General features: G+C 41.8%; 2 protein-coding genes and 1 long non-coding RNA gene across 9 annotated transcripts in view; 2 read left to right on the forward strand and 1 right to left on the reverse strand.

Moving 5' to 3' along the window:
* TTC3 (tetratricopeptide repeat domain 3) overlaps nucleotides 1-1,981 on the forward strand; it is a 72,040-nt gene extending 70,059 nt beyond the window's left edge. For all 7 annotated transcript variants that reach the window (XM_064152505.1, XM_064152506.1, XM_064152508.1 and 4 more), the window contains 2 exons: nucleotides 139-228; nucleotides 820-1,981. In XM_064152505.1, coding sequence (XP_064008575.1) covers nucleotides 139-228; nucleotides 820-930 — 201 coding nt within the window. In that variant the 3' untranslated portion in view covers nucleotides 931-1,981. The remainder of the gene's footprint in view (nucleotides 1-138; nucleotides 229-819) is intronic.
* A 191-nt stretch (nucleotides 1,982-2,172) lies between these two features.
* LOC135180190 (uncharacterized) lies at nucleotides 2,173-12,297 on the forward strand. Its single transcript, XR_010304319.1, has 2 exons — nucleotides 2,173-2,262; nucleotides 11,553-12,297. It is a non-coding gene; the product is annotated as an uncharacterized LOC135180190 (long non-coding RNA).
* VPS26C (VPS26 endosomal protein sorting factor C) lies at nucleotides 3,568-21,052 on the reverse strand. Its single transcript, XM_064152513.1, has 8 exons — nucleotides 20,866-21,052; nucleotides 13,836-13,979; nucleotides 12,473-12,622; nucleotides 11,236-11,316; nucleotides 8,709-8,783; nucleotides 6,218-6,368; nucleotides 5,749-5,901; nucleotides 3,568-4,136 (listed from the first exon to the last, which is right to left on the reverse strand). The coding sequence occupies exons 1-8, from the start codon at nucleotides 20,920-20,922 to the stop codon at nucleotides 4,054-4,056; spliced, it is 894 nt and encodes a 297-aa protein (XP_064008583.1). The 5' UTR covers nucleotides 20,923-21,052; the 3' UTR covers nucleotides 3,568-4,053.
* Between the last annotated feature and the right edge of the window lie 404 nt (nucleotides 21,053-21,456).

The raw sequence follows: 21,456 nt of genomic DNA on the forward strand, positions 1-21,456 counted from the left end.
AGACATAAAATAATCAAAGTTCAAAGTTCTGCTAGAAATAGACTTGTTCATTTTGTGTCCAAAAGCTTAAATATACTTAATGGAATTTACTGATTTAACAGTTGCTAGCCTTCAAATAACTTAACATTTCATATATAGGGTTCCAGTGAGGATCCTTGCACAATATGTCATGATGAGCTAGGCGAAGACTTGTGTGAACTAGAATGTGGGCATCATTTCCACGGAGAAGTAAGGATGTTCTCACCACTTAAACGCACATGCTTTGTAAATTCTGTTCAGTTATGCTCTCATTCTGTTTTCTAAAAGCAGCTCTTCCCTCCTTTCACTGTTATTTAAGCATTGAAAGCATTGGAGGGGCACTTTCTTTTCCAGCCTCACTACATGTATGGCCTTACTCTGTCAGACAAAGTTTGCAGTTTTAGATCATCCAGCAGAATGAATTTCAGCTTATTCATCAAAGAATAAACTTGGTAGCCCAGCTGCAGGTTTGTGTGCAGCATACTTATAGAAGGGGCTGTCACTCTAAACCCTGCATTTGCCACCTGATAGCTGCTGTGTGTGTACCTTTGCACAGGAAGGAGGTCTGGACTGTGTTAGAGTAACTTAGTGTTCCTATCACTGATCTCTTCCTGTTACTTCATTTCTTTACTTGCACATCTGTTAGTGCAGAGTAGGTGCAAATGTAAATGGATCAGCACAGCATCAGAATGGGAGAAGTTTTTTAAACCGTGCTGGCAAAGTGCTTACCTATTAGTAGGTTGCTTAAGCTGAGCTCTTCCTCCCAGACTTTGTGTTCTTAACATCTTCTTGTTCTTGCAGTGCATTAGAAAGTGGCTTAAGCAACAATCCAGTACCTGCCCTATCTGCCGCATCCACGTTCTGCTACCTGAAGACTTTCCTGAGTTTTCTGCACGGAAGAGATATGCTTAACCCTTGTTTTATTTGAACATGTTATAGCAAGATGCAAAGTGACTGCAGAATAACCACCCTGGTAAGGAATAAGTACCTAAAGTGACAGAACCACGATTTTTATTGGATTCATTAGTGGAACTCAGACTGATTTGGTATTTAACACTTCACATTAAGATGCAAGAGGCTGGTACTGCCATGGCACCTGCAGAACCAAGTCAGTGTGCTCCAAGATCCAAGGCTTTTTGGCTAAGGGCTATGGAAACCATTGAATCTGCTTTCCATAAAGGATGGTGTGCAGTTACTGTAAAGAGGGGTCTTTTCTTCATGGCTTAGACTGCACTGCAAATAAATTCTTTTATCAAACACATAGGTGACCTGATTGGCAGACTGCTGGAGTTCAACACAGCCAAGACATTACCTTCCTCTGGCATAAACCCTAACAATTTAAATGCAGGCTTCGAACAGGCTCATGATAGTTATGAATGCCTTCCCTAGAATTGCAGCTCCCTTATCTGCATCAATTCCTAGCTAATAATTCAAATATGACTTCAACATTCTACTAAAACTTACAATTTTTAAATACTTACATGCTTGCTTTCTTTTTTGTACATTGAGTGGTTTAATTCTTTAATCTCAAAAATATGATTTCAATTTGTCACTGCCAAAGAGCTGATTTGCTTAAATCATAATGACAGGATTTTGATTTTGGATGAAGCAACACTGCATCTGTATTCTGTGCATGAATGTTCACCAACAGTGAGGTACAGAATACAAACATCTGAACAGTTACCCTACTGCTTTAAAAGTCTGAGCTTGACAGAGTACCTTTGTCACTGTAAAATTTGTCTCAAACAGCCAGAAAGCCACGACTAGAGGGCGTACAGGGCAGGGTGTTGCTTGGATACAAGCAGTGGTAAATGGATTATATGAGGTGAAGTTCAATAATTCTAGGAATCCTTTGTCCCCTAAAGGCAGTATGTAACCTCCTGATGAAGTTGTGAAGTGTTCTGTGATTAATCTGTATGTTAATTGGCACTTGCATAAAAAATAAAGTTATTACTGCAGCTGCTGTAGTTGTTTTGTGTAATATTTTTGTTCACTCATGGATGAATAATCTGCTTTGTGGTAGAGCATTATGGGGCACCTACTTGCCTGAAAAACTGGGTACTGTATTGCTCTACAGTACAGCACTTGCATCCTTTTCATCAGCATCCACCATTTTCTTCTCCCAAAAACAGACTCACTCTTTGGCACTCAGAGTAGAGATGTCCTTGACTTGCCAAGAAGTTAGCAAAGCAGTCCTGCACCTGCCATACTGGACAGCATTCTCCCAACAGAACCCAACATAAGGTAATAAGGGTTAGCTGGCTGTGGCAACAGCACAGTTGGCACTGAACCTGTACTCACACACCCTTGTTTGTGGTCAGTCTATCTCCTTTATCCAGTACTCATAGCACAGACAGGCCTCCAGCGTGGTTTTTTTAACCCCATGTTCCTTTTCCCTAACTCCCATAAGTAAGTGAGAAGGATTTTAGTGATTTCCAGCGATAGTTTGTTCACAGCCTTCTTTACAACGCCGGCATCAGAGCAGACAGACTCCTCCTACAACAGTGCTGTGCAGGGAGGGAGACCGTCGAGCAGGCTCTATCAGGATGCAGTGTCCCAAGGCACGATGAAGCCACTACCCCTTTTTAAAGAGCCGTGGAAGGTGATAGTGCCACTTTGAGCAGCAGGTGGCACTCTCACAGTATCACGTAGCCTAGAAAAAATGCCTTTTGTCTTCCTACAAATCATCCTCTACGGGTTCCTGATTTTAGGGTAGGCAACTTTCCTGTTGCAAGACGCTGAACTAAATGTCAGCTGTTGCAGTTGGCAGTGCTGCTCAATTAAGGGTAAAGGAAATGATTGTTTGCGTTGGTGTCTTTTCAGGTTGTCACCTTTACCCTTACACTTTTATATAATACTTCATATACTTAGTCTGCATTCACCCCACATGGGTACAGAATGCAACAGTGGCTGCTGTTTAACAACATCAAAATCAACAGGCTGTCTTGGCACAGTTATTTTTACCCAAATAAGCTTTCCTATGATACTTCCCTTTAAGCTGTATAGTGACAAAAACTTTACTACAGCTTATTCCTTTCCTGAAATTTCTCTTTATAATTTCAAGCTGAACAAATGAAAATATTAACCCACCTAATTATGAGCAACTGTTTCCCTTAGAACAGTTATTAATATAATGACAAGCCCTGTCCTGAAAGCACAAGGTGCCACAGCATGCAAGGTTTTTAATGCCATGTTTTTGTCATCAGCATAGGCTGGGCTGGAACAATTTCATGGTGCTGTTTGTCACCTCACTGACTTTTTTTTTCCTCCTTTCTGTTTTCTACATCAGAACTGATCTGTAGAAGTCTTACAAAAGGGAAGATAGTCTATTTGAGAATACACTTCTTTGTGTTATACTTAACCATGTTTTGCAGCTATTTTACACAAATCAAAGGTGAAGTAATCCAGGGAGCCCAGGGAAAATCAGCATGGCTCTAAGCATTCTACCAGACTGGTATTCTCAATTTGCCCTAAATACAACTGGTGTAATTTCACATCACTTACTTCACATTCAGCTTGTGATACTCAACCCATACTGCCACTGTGCACTGCTGTAGCACCATTTATTATACCTTCAAAGACCTTGTTCAGTACTACTTTGCAAGTCCCATAGTCTCCTCCCCCTATACATACATATACACTCAGAGTCTATGCAGCAGGATTTAGTGGGTTTAAGAGGCCTTTAAAGGACTTTGGAAGAATTATTACAAAATTAAGTAAGGAGAGCAATTAAGTATTTCTACACTTAGAATTGTTCCTTCAGCATTTGGCCAAGAAGAATTGGCAAAAATGTGGTTGCTCAAGTCAGAAAGATACCCGACAACTCTGTCTGGGTAAATATGTCCATCCATGTAGGCTACCACAAGGCAGGCAAAGTCCTAGCAAGATTATAGGAACTGAAAGCACAAGAATGCCCAGCAGTGAGCAGGAAGTGATGTGTTTTCAGTTAAAATACAACATGGATAAAATTTTGCTTTGCCTCTCAAGAATTCTGTCCTTTTCCAGTAAATCCTGAAGTGATTCTCCTCTGCCCACTTACATCCTGCAGAGCTTCAACTGGAAGTTCTCTGTGATGAGGTGATCATCGTGCAGAAGGACAACAATGTTAACTTCAAACTCTGGAAGAAAGGGAGAAAAAGAACATTCATATTTCTGTATGAGACTGAATGGTAGCAGTAGGGCAAGAGGGAAGCAATTCCTGCTCTCAGATACAGCATTTTACAGGGCTCCTAGAAGCTCTTCAAATACCTTTGATTTTCCTGTGTAATGTACTCCAGGAAGAACCTTACCATAGGCATCCCAGACCTTTATTCCTGGAGCATCTTGGGCCATTTTACCCTCTGGGATCTCTGCCACATCACTGAACCACTATGACATGCAGTCTTCTGGCCAAGAGGCAGGATTCAGATTGAAATGTTCAGAAAAAGGTATCTCACACCACTATGCACTGTTCAGAAGCATCTAAGGGCAATAGGTAGGAAACAGACCCCTGCCGGCAGCTTGTAACATAGTCCTGGCATCCTGCATTATGTATGGCCTTATGACATTAAAGCCCAAAATACAGTGTACCTGGCAAGCCATAGAAACAGTACAAAAGAAAATCTTCTCTTTAAATCAGTACTCTATTGTGTTGTTCAAAAGCAGCATCAGATCTAGAATCAATCAAAAATAGAAATGATATTGAACTCTTGGAATGAGTTCAGAGGAGGACCACAAAGATGATCAGAGAGCTGAAGCACCTCCCTTATGGGGACTGGCTGAGAGTTGAGGCTGTTCAGCCTGGAGAAGAGAAGGCTTCAGGGAGACTTGCAGTAACTGAAGGTACTGGCAGGCCTACAACAGAAAGGTACTTTTGGGTATACAACAAAACTTTTTACACGGGCTTGTGATAACATGAGAGGTGATGGCTTTAGTCTGGAGGAGGGTATATTTAAACTGGATAGCAGAAGTTCTTTCCAGCAAGGGTGGTGAGGCACAGGAACAGGTTGCCCAGGGAGACTGTGGATGCCCCCTCCCTGGAGGTGTTCAAGACCAGGCTGGATGAGGTCTTGAGCAACCTGGTCTAGTGGAGGGTGTCCCACCCCATAGTGGGGACTTGGAACTAGATGATTGTTAAGGTCCCTTTCAACCCAAACCAATCTGGGATTCTATGAAGGAGAAGTCAGGTAGAGTTAATAAGGGAACCAGAAATAAAAATAAAGTAACTGTCCCATTTTAGAATCTTCATAACTATGTAATAAAACTGTTCTTCGTACATAAAAGTAGGTTCTATACTAACAGTCACTACTTGTCACTGTAAATTACTATTCAAGAGGTAGAAAAGGTAGAAGGTAGAGAAGAACATTATTTTGGGGAAAATCATTACATATCAGGTGCAAAACCATTCCTGGAGGAACAGGTAAGCAGGTAGGCAAAGCTAGTTGTGCACACACGTCCAGAAGAAATGGAAGAGGGACTTCAGCTGGGAAGGGTCCTAAAGGTTAGGGACTGCAGCTTCAATATGATAAAACAAAACAAATAGAATCACCAAGAGATTCCAGCAGAATGAAGCAAAGGAAGACAGGCTAGCAAACAGGTTTTTCTGCAGCAGTTATTTGAACAAGTGAAGGAAATCCTGAATTGTAGGTGTTCAAGGAATATTTTGGAAACAAAAAGCAGGAAGGAGCAGCTGGTGTAGATCACAAAAAGCAGCCTCAGACATCAGCAAAGGAGACAGTCCTATCCACTTACCAACTTTGAAGTTTGTTGTTTCCAGGGTGGGGCAGGTGAACAACCTGGGAAACACCATGTATATAGGAATGGAGAGCCCCCTGCAGACATCCCCATCAGCAATCTGAATGTTCTGTATCTCTGTAGCATCTCTGGCATACCCTTCTGCACACCCTGAAAGCAGGGAATTCAGAGGGAGAAGGAGGGGAAGATAAAGACAGAAGAGAAGGCAGGAGACAAAAATTAGAGATATGCTGAGTTTGGAGGGAGGTGTGTGGGGGGAAAACATTTTGCCTTCAAACCTGCATGTTTTGACAGTAGTACTCTGAGTTACAGATTACAGAGAGAGGTTATACTGGACTGTTACATCCAAAGTGCAAAGCAATTTTTTGCAGGTCTAACTGTACTGCTCATTTTGACAGTCTTGCAACAAAAAGAGTGCAAGTGGCAACTACTGCAGTCTGCACACACCCCTTTTAGAGGCACTTACCACAAGTCTCCACTCGTACTAACTGCAGCTCAATACTCTTGACTGCTGCCTCTGCATTCTCCACTACCAGCTCCCCTGTCAGTGGCTGTGTGATGATACAATTTGTAGAACTGAGATGACCTCTGATGAGAAATTTTGGAAGTGAAGCTCTCTGAAAAAAATCAGACAGGGAGGAGAAAAAGAACTGCAAGAGCAGACTAAGAAAAAAAATCATGAGAAGGAAGAGAGGCATCTAAAACTCTTTGTTTAGTACAAGATGGAACATACTGCTTATCTGCCAAGACACCACTAAAAGACAGTTAATAAAGAGATTCATCTGAATACAGAATCACACAACTTGCAAAAGTTTCTTAACAGCAAGCATGTTTCCTGCTTTCTATGGGAAGAGCAGTAAGAGAAGTTGATTAAGGATGACATTCTATAGACCAGTTTCCATAAAAGATCAAAGCAGGGTTTTTGCTCCCCTTGGCCTCCCCTTTTGGAGGCCAGCAGGCACTGCAGATACTGTCTGCCAGGAGAGAAACTCATATGACAGAAGCTCCAGTTACATTTCAAGTTCTGGCAGGAGGCATACTGAAACAGTCAAGTTTTCTACCCACATCTTCAGCTAAGATCTTCACCATGCAGCTTAAGACTCTCTGAGCATCCTTCTCTAACCTTTCCCTTCTTTTGCAAGCTTTCTTCTTCTTCTTTCTGTTTTTTCCACTACTGACATCTTTGATGTAAGCCTTTACCTTCCAACCATCTGTTCACACTTGCTTGTGGCATCGGGTTTCCTTCCTCATGCAACTGATTCTTCCTTCTTCCAAACACGTAACTTCCAACTCATGTAACTGATTCTTCTTTTTTTCTTGTTGCAAACCTTTTTTCTCCCCATCTGTTTGTTTTGCTTCTTCGTCCTGGCTGCCAGTAGCAATGGCAGAAAAAGTTCTCCTCAGCTATTCTTTAGACTGTTTCACTCAGACACCAAACACCTCTAGAGCATTTAGCTGTTCCACTCAAAACAAATGTCAGAGAAATCAAGAGAGGAATTTTCATGTGCTTAGTAAATATAACCTCACTTGGGTAATTTCTTCTAACTTACGTGACAGAAGTTACATTCCAGACAAAATCACTCCATGAAATACTCAGTTCTCACAGAGCATTAGTAAAATGCTTTTTTATTGTATGATTCCTTGCAAGTTCTTCTCATCAGTACTATTAGTAAACACCAATCACCCCAATATGGCCTGGAAAGGCAACACAGTAGGGCACAGACAGTGCAGGAGGTTCCTCTGGTGTAGTGATGGTAACTTACTGACACAGGTGGTGGAGAAACCAGCAAATGGAGATATGCTGCTAGACCCTGTGCTAATGAACAAAGGAAGTCTGGTTGCAGATGCAAAAGCTGCAGGCAGCCTTGGCTGTAGGGACCTTGAAATGGTGGAATTTGGGATCACAAGGAAACAGCAGGGCAGTAAGTAGGACTGCAACTCTGGACTTCAAGAAAGGTAACTCTGACCTCTTCAGAGATCTGCTTGGAGTAACTGCCTGGATTAGGGCTCTAGAAGGTAGTGGGGGCCAAGAGAGTTCATTAATATTCAAGCATCACTTCCTCCAAGTTCAAGTCCAGCCTTTGCTGGATATGTGACACTCAAGAAGGGGCTGAGAGCTGGGATTGTTCACCCTGCAGAACAAACAGTTCCATGGAATGTTATCAATATGTGTAAGTTCCTGGCAGGAATGAGTAAAGAAGGTGACATCAGACTTCTGTCAGTAGTATTCAGTGAAAGGACAAGATAATATGGGAACAAAGCAAAATAAAGGAAAATTAATTTACTTTTTAGTTCTGTGAGGCTGGTCAAATGCTGTAATTTTGCTGAGTGGTTGCCAGTCTCTGTCCCTCTCAACCACATAATCCTTAAATATATAAAATGAAGGCAACAATAGCATGAAACAACCAAGCAGCTGATTAACAGGTGGAAGAGCAGGTCTAAATTCAAGTCTGGGACTAAAGGCAATGGCCCTAAAGCAGGAAAATAGTCTCAATAACACAAGATGCACAAAGGGAAAATCTGGAAAAACAGAACACAGGTTTCAGCGCACAAACAGAAACCACTGTTCAGAAAGCTAAATGACCAAGATAGCCACTACTGTTCATACAGACTTCCCAAAGCCAAATAGGGCTATAAAGAAGGCACAACCAAAGATCAAAATAAACATTTTTAAAGGATCCTGGCTACACATGGTATGGAACAAAGTCTTCCCTTGGCATCTTTCACTGATAAAAATGATTAACCCTAACTGAACAAAGTTCCACCTTCCATTAGTCACCACTATCAAAATGGTTGAGGAAAAATCACTTTACTGCTAACAAAAATGAAAAGGACAAAAGGGGAAAGAGTTGATTATCTGCAGGGTAGCAGTTAGTCATTCCTCATCACAAGCATTACATTTAAAATCAATCAGACTCACACAAGCACTACATTTAAAATAATAAGAAAATCCTTACCTCTTTAACGTTTTGCAAGGTTTCAGGAGTAATTGTGAAGTCTACTGGGCTCGCTGTCAGTTTCCTCTTCTGTGACTACAAATAAAGAGTTAAGCTGTTAACTGTGATTTACAAATCACATACAGAGAAAACTAAGGCAACAAAGTCAAGCAACTGTTAGCTGTGCAAGTTTTCAGGATTACCTCCATACTGAAAGTGTGCATCTGTGTAATAGAAAACCTGAGGTTTCCTGCCTTTGTCATTGGATTACAATATTGTCTAAATACTAGTCAGAATGCATCACACACCTAAACGGCAGAAACAGAGCTGTGTCAATTTCAGGCTACTTTGTGTTTGCCACTGTGATAAACCAGAGCAAGATCTCAATCTAAAGTTTTGGCATAAGCTCTACCTACACTGAGAAAAAAAAGAAGAAGGAAAGAAGAACCAAAATATGTGGTTGACTACTATAAACCACCTGGAAGAGAAACAATACATTACCTACCTGAAGAATATGGTATGCTGTAGAAAGAAGATACACTCCACATTTCTGTCTTTACAAATAATTACATATCCTATGTCACCTGCAGTATTTCCTTTCATTCTTAATACTCAGTAAATTTGGACAGGGGAGAGGGGGAGATTATAAATCAACTTGTTCCACTGCTTCAAATATGTTTTATAAACTCTCTCTCCCTCTTATCTCTTGAGCACTTTGATCTCTTTCTCCTGCCCTTTCACTAACAGATCAAGTCTCCTAAGCCATCCTTATATTACTAGGAGATCCTCGGCTGATGAAATCTAGCATAGCATTGATTTAATGGGCTTAAACACTCTGGCTTCTCTAACAGTAAAAGAAAAGTTGGTCCAGATCAGCTTTTCACACCAGAAAAGCAAATTGGGCACATTTTTACAGTTCTTCAATATCTATTTGCAGCATTTCTCACGAAACCAAGAAGTCTTTCCATAAGAGGCTGAACGGGCCCTAAAGCTTTGCTGAGATGGCAGCCTGTACTCTGCCTCAGGAACCAAGCTTTGCTTTCTATTCACCAACTTCTCTATCCACCCTTACCTCTGTGAGAGGCAATGTCTTTTTCATACATATTTAGAATAAGTGGGCAGTGCAGAATTATGTGAGACACAATAACTGGGACTTGGCAGTGCACATCACCACCAGCGGGCTTAACTTGAACTCTGAGCACCTACTGTCACTACTTAAGAATTCAAAATAGCTTCTGTTGCCCAGCTGCAAGATGTTAGCAAAAGATGGACTATATTTTCCCATAAATTACAAATTCTGGCAAAGAATAAGGTTAAAAGAAATGGTACATTGAGCACTAACAGTAAAAATTATATGTTCAGTAAAATGTAATTTATTTGCTCTAAGAGATTAGTGATTTACTGACTTGTGATCTAAGTAGCACTGTAGTGGGAACAAGAAAGAAAACCAGGAAACTGCACAATATGCAGTTTGTTTCCTATTTTGATAGTGGCTTACTTTTAACAATGGACCAATAAAATGTGGCATAATCTATTCTAGAAAATAAGGAAGTTTTTATCAACAGAAAACTTCTTTAGAGCACCTAGCTAAATCTAGAGAACTAAAAGAACCTATTTCCACCATGATTCATAAGTAAGATAGAAAGGGTCTAACAGTTTATTGTCCTGTTACGAGTTCAAAGGAATGATACAAACAGTATGTTCCCAGAAGCTGTGGGTGGAAAAAGAGACAATTAGGCCTGCACAGCCTGTACTGACATAAGATGCTCTGGACATTAAGTACAGGTCAATATAAACTAAAAGCCCAATCTGATACAAGAACTTCAAATAACAAGCAGCAAAAAGTATTTTTTGTGTGGTAGTCAAATCTCATCCCACAGTATCTCCACAGAAGGAAATGCATCTGGATGTTGCTAAGTGCATGTTGAGGACTTTTGTTAACCTAGTTATTTTAGCATACTGCCAGCCATGAGCTTATTTAACAGCAATAGTGATTAAGCTGACAAGCTTCTTATTTCCAACTTGATGCAGTCCAAGTTTTGATACTTTGGAGTCAAGGCTTTAAATCATAATTAGTCATCTGAAGAACAGAAATCAAATTATTTTCTCTTCACCAACAAACTTCCATTTCTAGGGCAGGCACTGTGGATGCCTGGAACCTTCTGACTAAGAAATGCTTAGATAATCTGAAGCAGTGTTTAGAAGAACACCATAATATTTATCTAACTACACCATTGTTTTAGAACTGAAAGGATGAATAAGAGAATAAACTCAGTGCAGTATAAAAGCATCTTATAATCCAGACCTTCTTTGTACTATTTTCTTTAAATGAAGAGAGCTGTGTGTTGCTCTCATCAGAAGCAACTGACATCCCAACTCTTCTGCATGTTTTTGTTTTGATGTTAGCTTCCTTTACACATAGCTTGTGTGCTGCTATGATAAATGAGATTATTTCACTTGATTTTGTAACTTTGCTGCCAAACTTTAAAGTGGGTGAGGAAAAAACGCAAAAGACACACTGTGTACAGTTAATATAAACCACACTTACCAGTGAGTGGACAATGAATTCACAAGTCTTAGTTAGGTCTTTTGCCAGCAAAGAACGTCGCATATCACACCGCAGGGTGTACTGGCAAGGACAGAATGGCAGAGAAAAGAGAAAAAGAGAGCCTTAGTTAAAATTCTCCCTCTCTCACCTTTCCATCTTTTCATTGCAGATGTGCAACATGTTACTATTCTTAATATTTAAGACACCATTTAAACCAGAATAGTAGGCAAGGTGTGTACCAGTGATAGGGAAAGAGACAACAGGCATACAAGTTTAGATGCTCCCAAATTAACACTCGTTTTCCTTTGTGTTTACAGGCCCACAGTCATTCGCAAAAGCTTTCCACATCTTGAGTAAACAGTCTGTGAGACTGAGGAACTAATTCACCAACAATGAGCAGTATTCTTACATCACAGAATGTTAGCGGTTGGAAGGGCCCTCAAAAGATCATCTACTCCAAACCCTCTGCCACTGCAGGGTTACCTAGAGTAGGTCACACAGGAGGGCATCCAGGTGAGTTTTGAATGTCTCCGTAGAAGGAGACTCCACAACCTCTCTGGGCAGCCTGTTCCAGTATTCTCTCACCTTTACACTGTACAGAATTTTTTCCTTATGTTTACATGGAGCCTGCTACGCTCCAGCTTGCACCTCCTTGTCCTACCATTGTATAGCTTCAGCTGGGAATGCTACAACACTGCAATAAAGGGCAACTGAGAAGACTTCTGAGATTCTCTGCCCTTTGCGTTTCTCGAATTCCCTTGCTAGAGCAGCAATGGGGTTTGTGCCTCATTCATCACCCAAATGGCCCTTGCATTAAGAGGTTACAACAGGTACCTTTGTTCCTGTAAGTTGTTATCCCTCTACCTTAAAATGGATCTGGAATTGTATACACTTAATTTCAGAATTTTTTTTTTAAAGCAACACCTTATTGATGGGATTCTGAGACCTCAGGAAACTTAGTATTTAAAAGGTTAACATCTACTTTTTATTCTTGCATTATATGCAGAAAATACACCAGAACAATGCTGTGTTAATAAAGACAAGCTTAAAAGCTGCTTCAAATGTTCTCTAACTTTCTGCTCATTCTTCAAATTGAGAAAAGAAAATGTATTGCACTATGAAGGGAAAATTTTACCACAAAACTTTGTCCTCTGCTTCCATGAAATAAGAGATGCTTTAGAATACATTCCCCAAATAATGTAAGTTCAGGTTTTCTCTGCAGATACAACTGCCTTACCTGAATATTAACAAAGACACCATGATATGTCTCATACAGGACTTTGTTCCCCTTCATATGCAATGGAAATTCAAACGGAATTTCTGTCTTGCCACTGGGAAGTTTTCCTGGTTTTACCATTTCAATTGTGCTGTTAATAATCTGGATAGGCTGCAAAGGTAAATATTAAGAGGTTTAGCTTGAAGCACAGTGACAGTCCTATCATTTCAAGAACTAACAACATCCATTCCCGAATTTCCAGAAACTTGGCTGTTTTATCACAACATAGCTTTCAAGTCTTAAAATGAAAATGAATATTAAGAATGCTTTCTTCAGGAAAACAATCTATTTAATGGTTGTATCATACTAATGGACAGACATCTTTAGAGAGATAAACAGTAGAGTCTCCGTGGAAAGCAGAGTTTCAGTTCTTAAATTATGACCCTTAATAGTAGCTACAAGAGTTTACAGTTGTGTGTGCCAGCTGAGCAGGCAATCATTCCCTTCAACTCTCTTCCCAGCCCTTTCCCACCCTAAGCATCAGTATTTAGGGTTAGTCTCTTACTGGAACAATGGTTAACTCCAGTTTTACTGGGGAAGTCTACTTGAAGATGATGCTTCTTTCCTCTATGGAGTTTTACTATTTTCCCTCTAATTGACAGTAATAAGAAAATCTGTTGCTGCTGATTTTCAATCATTTATGGGCCAGTTATTCACATATTAAAAAAAAAGACCTTAAAAAGCCCTGCACTGAATTTTCTCTAACTTTAGCAAACCATATTGCAAATGTAGCTATACTGCCTCCAGAAAGAGCCAGTTTTGTTTCAGTCAGTACACCCATGCTCATGCGCAGCATGAGATAACCTGTCCTGCTAGATTGCAAACCTCATGCTTTCAAACCTGGAGACATGAATAAAGGCCTTCCAGGAACTCCTCAGTCAAGAAGTATGTGCACAGCCTCATGTTCCAGAGAAGAATATGTGCAGGTCCTGTATCATGCCCCGTAACACAAAGCCCCAGCAGCCTCTGCAAAAACTATTGTGATAGTGACTGATCTGGCACAAAAGTTCAACTAAAAGCAGTAATTTTACAAAGAGAGAAATCACACAAGTTATAGTTTTTCTTTAAATCATGGTGCTTCAATGCATCATCCAGTAACCACACTATGTTTTTGTATTTCAGCCCTAAAGAAAACTCTCCAACCGCTGCAAGTTTCTCCCCCCAAACATCATCACCTAACACTAGATAATGACACTGAGCATTTCTCTGCTTTCTGTCATTTGCATACCATCAAGTGCAACCTGAGAACCACTAAGGAAAGGTATCATTTGAAAAAGGAGACAAAGGTTTTGCACTAGAAATAACTAACCTGTGCAGGTCTTACCTTAACAGAGTTATAGAAGGCTTCAAACACACCCACGCTTTTGGCACTAAGTTGCAGATTTACTGATCCTTCCATTGTTAGTGAGATACCTTGGTGCTGGACTGTGTCCTTACTTGTTATGACCACGACTCCAGAAAGAACTTCCTAATAGGAGAAAAGACAACATGAAAAGATTCATACACGTTTGGAAATAGCAGCAAGTGATTTGAGAACCTGAAGAAAGTTTCCTGGGGCTCACATTCTCTTCTGTCTGATGGTAACATTCTCTGCACCTTCACCAGGCTTGCAAACTAGACACCAAACTACAGATCACTCCAACCAAAGGATAATTCAGACTGCCCACTCTATGTTCAACCAGTTAAAGCCAGTCTAATCATGTACATCTCTGACAGACCTATTTGAATTTTGCCAGCCTTTTGTCTTTAGTCCTGGTACAAGATGACAGTACAGAAAATGGGTCAGGCGGTTGAGAGCAGAACAGGACAGCAGTAGAGCATCGAGCATCACAACGAAGGCAGACACACTGCAAATCTGAAAAGAGGACCTGCAGCAACTGGGAAATGCCAGGAACAGGAGGCACAAGCACAAAAGGACAGCAAAGAAAAGCTGACCTAAATACAGTACTGCTTTGCTAACAGGCTTTAATTAGTACAAGCAATTAGGTTATTGCTTTGAAAAAATGAGTACAGCTGAACTAGAAGAAGCAATGATAACTCTGAACATGTGAACCTCTTTAATAAATGAGAACAGACTCCCACTGCACAGTGACAAACTATTCCAGAGATATTGACTACATACTTGGACACAATAAGGGTGTATATATTTGGGGCAGAAAGGAGATCACAGAATCATAGACTGGTTTAAGTTGGAAGGAACTTCAAAGATCATCCAGTTCCAACTCCCCGCCATAGGCAGGGACACCTCCCACTAGAACAGATCGCTCAAGGCCTCATCCAACCTAGCCCTGAACACCTCTGGGAGGGAGCATCCACAACCTTCCTGGGCAACCTGTTCCAGTGTTTCACCACCCTCACTATAAAGAACCCTTTCCTAACATCTAGTTTGAATTTCCCCTCTTCCAGTTAAACCCATAAATGACTTGAAGTATGAATGACTTGAAATATGATCTTTCTGTTGTAACATGCATTGTCTCCTGAGAAATGAAAAAGCATCTTGAAATCACTAGCAAAAATCTTTAAAGGTGATTACTGTGATGGAAAGGGAAGTGTCATGAAAAAGACGCTATAATATTGAAATTGTTTGCATTCCATCAGATTGTATTTCTGATTGGAACTAGATGATCCTTGTGGTCCCTTCCAACCCTGACTGATTCTATGCTTCTGTGATTGCACCAATCCAGCAGCACAATGCCTTATTTCTTTAGTTGGGTACACCCCCAGGGAGAAGGCATCCACAACCTTCCTGTGCAGCCTATTCCAGAGTCCTGCAATCCTCACACTGAAGAACTTCTTCCTAAGATCCAGTCTAAACTTATTCTCCCTCAGCTTAAACCACTCCCTCTTGTTCTACTGCTAGACACCCTTATAAAAAGCCCCTCTCCAGCCTTCTTGTAGGATCCCTTCAGGTATTGGAAGGTAGCCATAAGATCCCCCCCTGCAATCTTCTCCATCAGTTGGTTACCAAGAAGATGCCTTAGGTTCCTTTTATACTTGAGTCTCCATATCACATTCTTTCACTTCTAGAACAATGCATAAGCATTTGACAGTTTTAAAATTCACATTAAGTTCATCTAAGTCATATTAAATAAATAATCCTGATCACTTTCTTCTGCATCTCTCCCTTTATGCAAGCCACCTGCAAATCTTAATTATATATATTCTTCTGATTCATTAGAAAGGAACTGACTGAATTCAGTAGAACAAGATGACTACATCAAACTAATTAGTCATTAGATTATTTAAATCCTCAGTGATCAGATTTACTAATTAGTTTGTTTTTTTGTTTTTTTCAGAAAAAGTAAAGGCTTCCTTATGTGCAAATTCTTACTCAAGTTTATTTTGGACTCACTTGATGTTACAACCCTTGGCCGACGTTAACTGCAACACCTGTCTTCGTACAATGTATTTTCCAGTCCTTTCAGCCTAGAATTGCTTTAATTATCAATCTCAGACTAACTGCCACAGTTACTCCAGCCATCTTCTTTAGGTTTTTTAAACAAAATGCATCATTAGTCATGCCTGTCCCCTCATTCTTCTAGCATTCCAGAGTTTATTAAATAAGCCTCAACAGCTCAAGAATTCTCCATCCAATTAGAAGAAAGTCTCCTGAACTAAGATCTTCTGCTTCTAGGAACTTCAACATAGTTTGGCTGCAACAAGCCTTATTTTGCTTCATAGGAATGGTATTAGAATCCATTTGATTAACTTTTTGTTGTTAAATACTCTCTTTTTTTTTTTTTAAATGCTATTAGTTGTTTGGCCCAAGAAATGGCAAACTTGGTTTTTCCTCACACATCTCAAAGTAATCTCTTTAAGTCAGTTTTTCTCAAATTGCAGTCTGGACAAAACTGAGGTCTTTGTTTGCTTAGTTCCTCCAGTTTCTGATGACAATAACTAACAAATACAGAAACTGCTTACTTTTCATCACAGCATGTTACTTGAACCAACTTCCTTTTTGAAAGCAGGAACACAATCCAAAGCTTGCATGGTGCATGACCACTTTACAAATTTTGTGTCTACTTTCTCCCAATCAAAAAGGAACAGCTAACACAGAACAACTGAAAAGAACAAAATTATCTAGAACTAAAGAAAGTTTTAGGAGGTGAAGTGACTCCCACATGATGGAGCAGATTGCTTTGCAACAGGAAAAAAAAAATCAATCACAGAATCATAGCCTCTCCATTGTTCTCATTGGGGGAAAAAAAATCTCCCCAGAAGTATGCTGTACCCATTAACCCTCACCTTTCCATGTGACTCCCTGTAAAAAGGGTATCCCTGTCATCTTCGTAGCCACCCTCTATGTTTTGGAACATGGTGATACAGTCTTCCCCAAGCCTTTTTTTCTCAAATCTGAACAAATTCAGTTCTTTTAGCCTTTCCTCATATGGCAAGGTTCTCAGTCCTTTGATCATCTTTGTGGCCATTCCTCAGACCCTCTCCAGTCTGTTCACATATTTTTGGCATAGTGGGAACCAAAACCAAGACAATATTCCATGTGTGGCCTGACAAGCACTAAGTAGAGTGGGATAATGACTTCTTTATCTCTGATGATGATGCCCAGCATCCTGCTGACTTTTTTGACCACAGCAGCACATTGTTCCCGCGTACTGAGCTTGTTGCCCACCAGGTACCTCAGGTTCACTCATACAAAGCTGGTCTCTAGCTAGGCAGACCACAGGCTGCACTGCATTCCTGGATTATGTCTTTCCAGGTGCAAGACCTTATACTTGTACTTGCTGAACTTTATAGGGCTCCTGCTAGATCACTCTTCTAGCCTATGCAGGTCTTCCTACAAGACAGTTCTCCCTTCCAAAGTCTCCACTTTCCCATTGAGTTTGAAATCATCAGGGTACACCTGTTCCCATCAATCAGATCACTTCAGAAGGTATTAAAGAGTCTTGGGATGACTACCAATCTCTTGGGGACCCCACTTGCCACAGCTTACCAGTTTGAAAATGAGCTATTTACCTTGAATTCTCAGAACAGCTACTGGTTAAATATGGGTCTCTCCTATATCAGTTCCCACTCACTCCTCCCCACTGAGAGGGAATAAAGATGTACAACAAATACACTCAAGAGTTGTAAAGATGCTGGCTGACATACTTGCAACAGATTGAGACACACTGATCTCTAAATATGCCTGAATGTTTCAACCAGACGAGGCACCCTCAAGAAGTACAAAAACAGAGCTTGAATGGAAGAATCAGCAACTATTGCCATTACCAGTTCATTAGTCTATTATCACCTAAAATCACAGGCTGAGATCGTTTAGACTATTCTGCATTCATCTCACTTCATTTTGGTCACCCAATTTCCTGCTCTGTTGGAGCTGCTCCACTATGTCTAATTTCACTTCTGTAGGTCATCCAACACAAGATAATTCGATAACGACTGCTGAACATTCTCTCTTCTACTCTACCTGAGAACATATTAATAGGAAAACAACAACATGATCTGTTTACTGCATAGCCAATACTGCCAGCACAAGAAATGCAGCAGAAATCAAGACTAAGGAGAAAACAAGCACTGTGGGGTTATGCTGGGTTAATCACAGGCTCAGTTAAATTATAACTTAGAAAGCTGAGTAATATTTTAGCAACTCTCTCTACCATTATAAAGTAATAAGTGTAACAAAAAGACTTCTATATTGGTGCATAATTTAGACAGTACCTTCTTCCACAGCCAAATGCAGCTTCAAATAAACTCAGAAAACAAAAGATCACGCCTCCCCACCATATCCCTATTGCCATTAAATGAATGTACACTGGGGTGATCTACTGTCTTTACGAAAGGCATCTCATCATTTCCAAGTAGACTTGATGCATATTTTAGAGTGAAAGCTGCCACAGACTGAAGTGTTGTTAGCATTGCTACCATCACTGAAATATGTACCTATCACTAAATTTCTGAAAAAAAACAAGCCCTACAAACCTGCATAAATTCCATGGCTAATCAAAGAGAGATTTGTAATTCCTTTCTCTGCTATTAAAACTTCATGTACTTTTGGTGTACAGCTCTTTCATCCTTCTGTTTTAACATCACTCAGACCCCACATGTCAGGACTAGTAAATGAACTAAAGCTATAGAAGTTTCCACATGGAGTAAAAGTGGCAGTAAGCAATATGGACAAATTGACTAATTATAAACATCTAATTTCAGCTTAAAGACAGTAGAAATATCCCTTTCCTGTTTTACAAAAAAATTACCCAATTTAGAGTGATATAAAGTAAGTTAAGTGCAGAAACAGAAAAGAGGCACATTATGATACCAAAATAACAAAGATTCTTCTAATAATATGCATTATTAAAACAAATGGAAAGTGAGATGCAAAAAGCTGCCTTTACCACTATGACATCCTTACAACAAGAGCTGTGGCTCTTCAGTCTGGAGAAGAGAAGGATTCATGGAGACCTTACAGTGGCCTTCCAGTATCTGAAGGGTGCCTACAGGAAGGCTGGGAAGGGAATATTTACAAGATCTGGTAACGACAGGATGAGGGCTAACGGGTTTAAACTGGAAGAGAGGAGATTCAATCTAGATCTTAGGAAAGGGTTCTTTACAGTGACAGTGGTGAAACACTGGAACAGGTTGCCCAGGGAGGCTGTGGCTGCTCCCTCCCTGGAGGTGTTTAAGGCTAGGTTGGATGAGGCCTTGAGCACCCTGTTTTAGTGGGAGGTGTCCCCGCCTATGGCAGGGGATTGGAACTGGATGATCTTTGAGGTCCCTTCCAACCTAAACCATTCTATGATTCTATGTGTTGTTCATAAAATGATAATTTATGAAAGTTATTTTCTAGATGATTTGAGAACTGCAGAGCAAGTGCTGTACACCCTTTCAAACCCATTTAAAACAGTTTTCCAGTTCAGAAGAATGAAACATGCTTTATACACAGCAACAGCCAATTACTAACACATGAGAAAGCTGTGTGCTTGTAGTTTTTTTCATAAATGATACAATCTTTCTAGAAAAACAGTAGTAAAAATAAATCTCAGAAACTTGAGCCAGATTATTTTTACTTCCCCCTTCTGTGCTCGAAATCTTCAAGAACTAAAAAAGCCGCAGATTCTTCAAAGAGCTGCAAAAGATGAAGTTTCCCCATCATTTTACCACGCTCAACAACTGCATTGGTGAATCATAGAATCAACCAGGTTGGAAGAGACCTCCAAGATCATCCAGTCCAACCTAGCACCCAGCTCTATCCAGTCAACTAGACCATGGCACTAAGTGCCTCATCCAGTCTTTTCTTGAACACCTCCAGGGACGGTGACTCCACCACCTCCCTGGGCAGCCCATTCCAATGGCAAATCACTCTCTCTGGGAAGAATTTCCTCCTAACATCCTGCCTATACCTACCCCGGCACAACTTGAGACTGTGTCCCCTTGTTCTGTTGCTGGTTGCCTGGGAGAAGAGGCCACCCCCCACCTGGCTACAATGTCCCTTTTCATTCCTGCCTACTGGGGAAAACAAAAAACCAAAAACGTCTGCTCTTGCCCAAGTGCTTTGAGGAATTATTTCCTACCGGGTACAAATTAAGACATTTCCGATTTCTTGCAGACCACAGAAACGGAACAAGACTGTCTGCACCTGCATACTGTATCAAAACATCACTCCGGCTGTAATGCACAAGTCAAAACAACTGAAGTGACACATTCTACAGGTGAACTCCAAACTGTCCTGTCTCAGGGGGCCTCGCTCCTTTCTCTCTTTCTGAAAACCTGCCGCACTCCCCCAAAGGCTACCTTGCCGTACTCCCGCGGTATCGCCTCCTTTGCTAGCAAACCTAAAGGCGGTCCGAGCAGGAGCTGAGCACCGTCTTGCTACAGGAGGGCAGGGAAAGCCCGTGATGTTCTTGGCGGGGATCTAAAAACGGGCGCCACCAGGGCAGAAGAAGTGGAAAGATAAAGCACTGAGCACAGGCAGAAATAGAGCTTTCCCACACACTGTCTGAAACAGCCCAAAAGCCCTGCCACAGCCCCAGTACCACAGCAAAGAACGCCACGAAGCACAGAACCAGAGCTACGAAGGCAGAGACAGAGGAAAATGTTGCTATTGTCAAGGAAGCGTCCCGCGACGTCAGAGCAGCCGGGATGTTCCCGGACTGCCGGCAAGACTCAGCAGAAAGCTAGGAGCCAGGACGCAGCACTGCATGGGCAGACCAGCACCGGGCCGGCAGATCGGCCCCGCGATGACGACCTCAAATCCGAGTCGGGGACCCGCAGAAACCGCGCCGAGCCCTCCGAGGGTCTGAGGCTGGGCGCCGGGAGGCGAAGGGGCGCAGGATCAGGTAAGAGCGTAGGGCAGGAGGGTGGGGCCGCCCCGCACGCCGGGGCCGGCGGGCAGCCGCACTCACCCCGCAATGGTAGACTTTGTTGGCCCGTTTGATCTTGATGTCCAGCGCCGTTCCCATCGCGGCGGTGGCGGCAACGGCGGCGGCCACGAGCGGTCACGTGGCAGCGCGGTCACGTGACCCCACCCATGGGGACAAGGCCGGGGGAAGTCCTTCCTCAGCCACCCGCTTCTGCGGGCGGGGGCATAGGGGAGCGGTGCGAGGCGGCTGCTCCCTGAACATCCGGGGCTCCACTCATGTAATTTCTCAGCTGGCGACTCCTTTTCCCGGTTGGCTCCACCCGCTTCTCGTAGTGATAGCAACAGAGGCGAAATGGGGAGCGACTCCCTGCTGGGAATATACGTGGGCGCCTTTCCGCCGCCGCGGAAGCGAGTGAAGCCGAGAAGCGTCTGAGGCGACACACCCCGCCCCAGCAAGACGCGCCGTGGGCTAGCGGGCGCCGCCTCGCCTGACGGGATGTGCAGGCGGTGCCTGTGGGACGTTGGAGCATGCGCAATGGGGTCCGCTGTAACGGTCCTGCTGGGGGGTGAAGGATCTGGCTTTTCCGCGGGCTTGGTTTAGGGTCGTGTGCCGTCTGTTGGGTTGGGAAAGGAA

Source organism: Pogoniulus pusillus, chromosome 12 (assembly GCF_015220805.1).
Source record: "Pogoniulus pusillus isolate bPogPus1 chromosome 12, bPogPus1.pri, whole genome shotgun sequence".
NCBI lineage: Eukaryota > Metazoa > Chordata > Aves > Piciformes > Lybiidae > Pogoniulus > Pogoniulus pusillus.

What these genes read in the sequence shown, in the direction of transcription:
- VPS26C (XM_064152513.1), bottom strand. Translation starts at nt 20,922, where the DNA reads ATGGGAACGGCGCTGGACATCAAGATCAAACGGGCCAACAAAGTCTAC. An exon ending in ACAAAGTCTACCATTGCGGG is followed by an intron (nt 13,980 to 20,865) that starts GTGAGTGCGGCT and finishes TTCTCCTATTAG; the next exon opens with GAAGTTCTTTCTGGAGTCGT. An exon ending in GTGTCTTTGTTAATATTCAG is followed by an intron (nt 11,317 to 12,472) that starts GTAAGGCAGTTG and finishes TGTCCTTGCCAG; the next exon opens with TACACCCTGCGGTGTGATAT.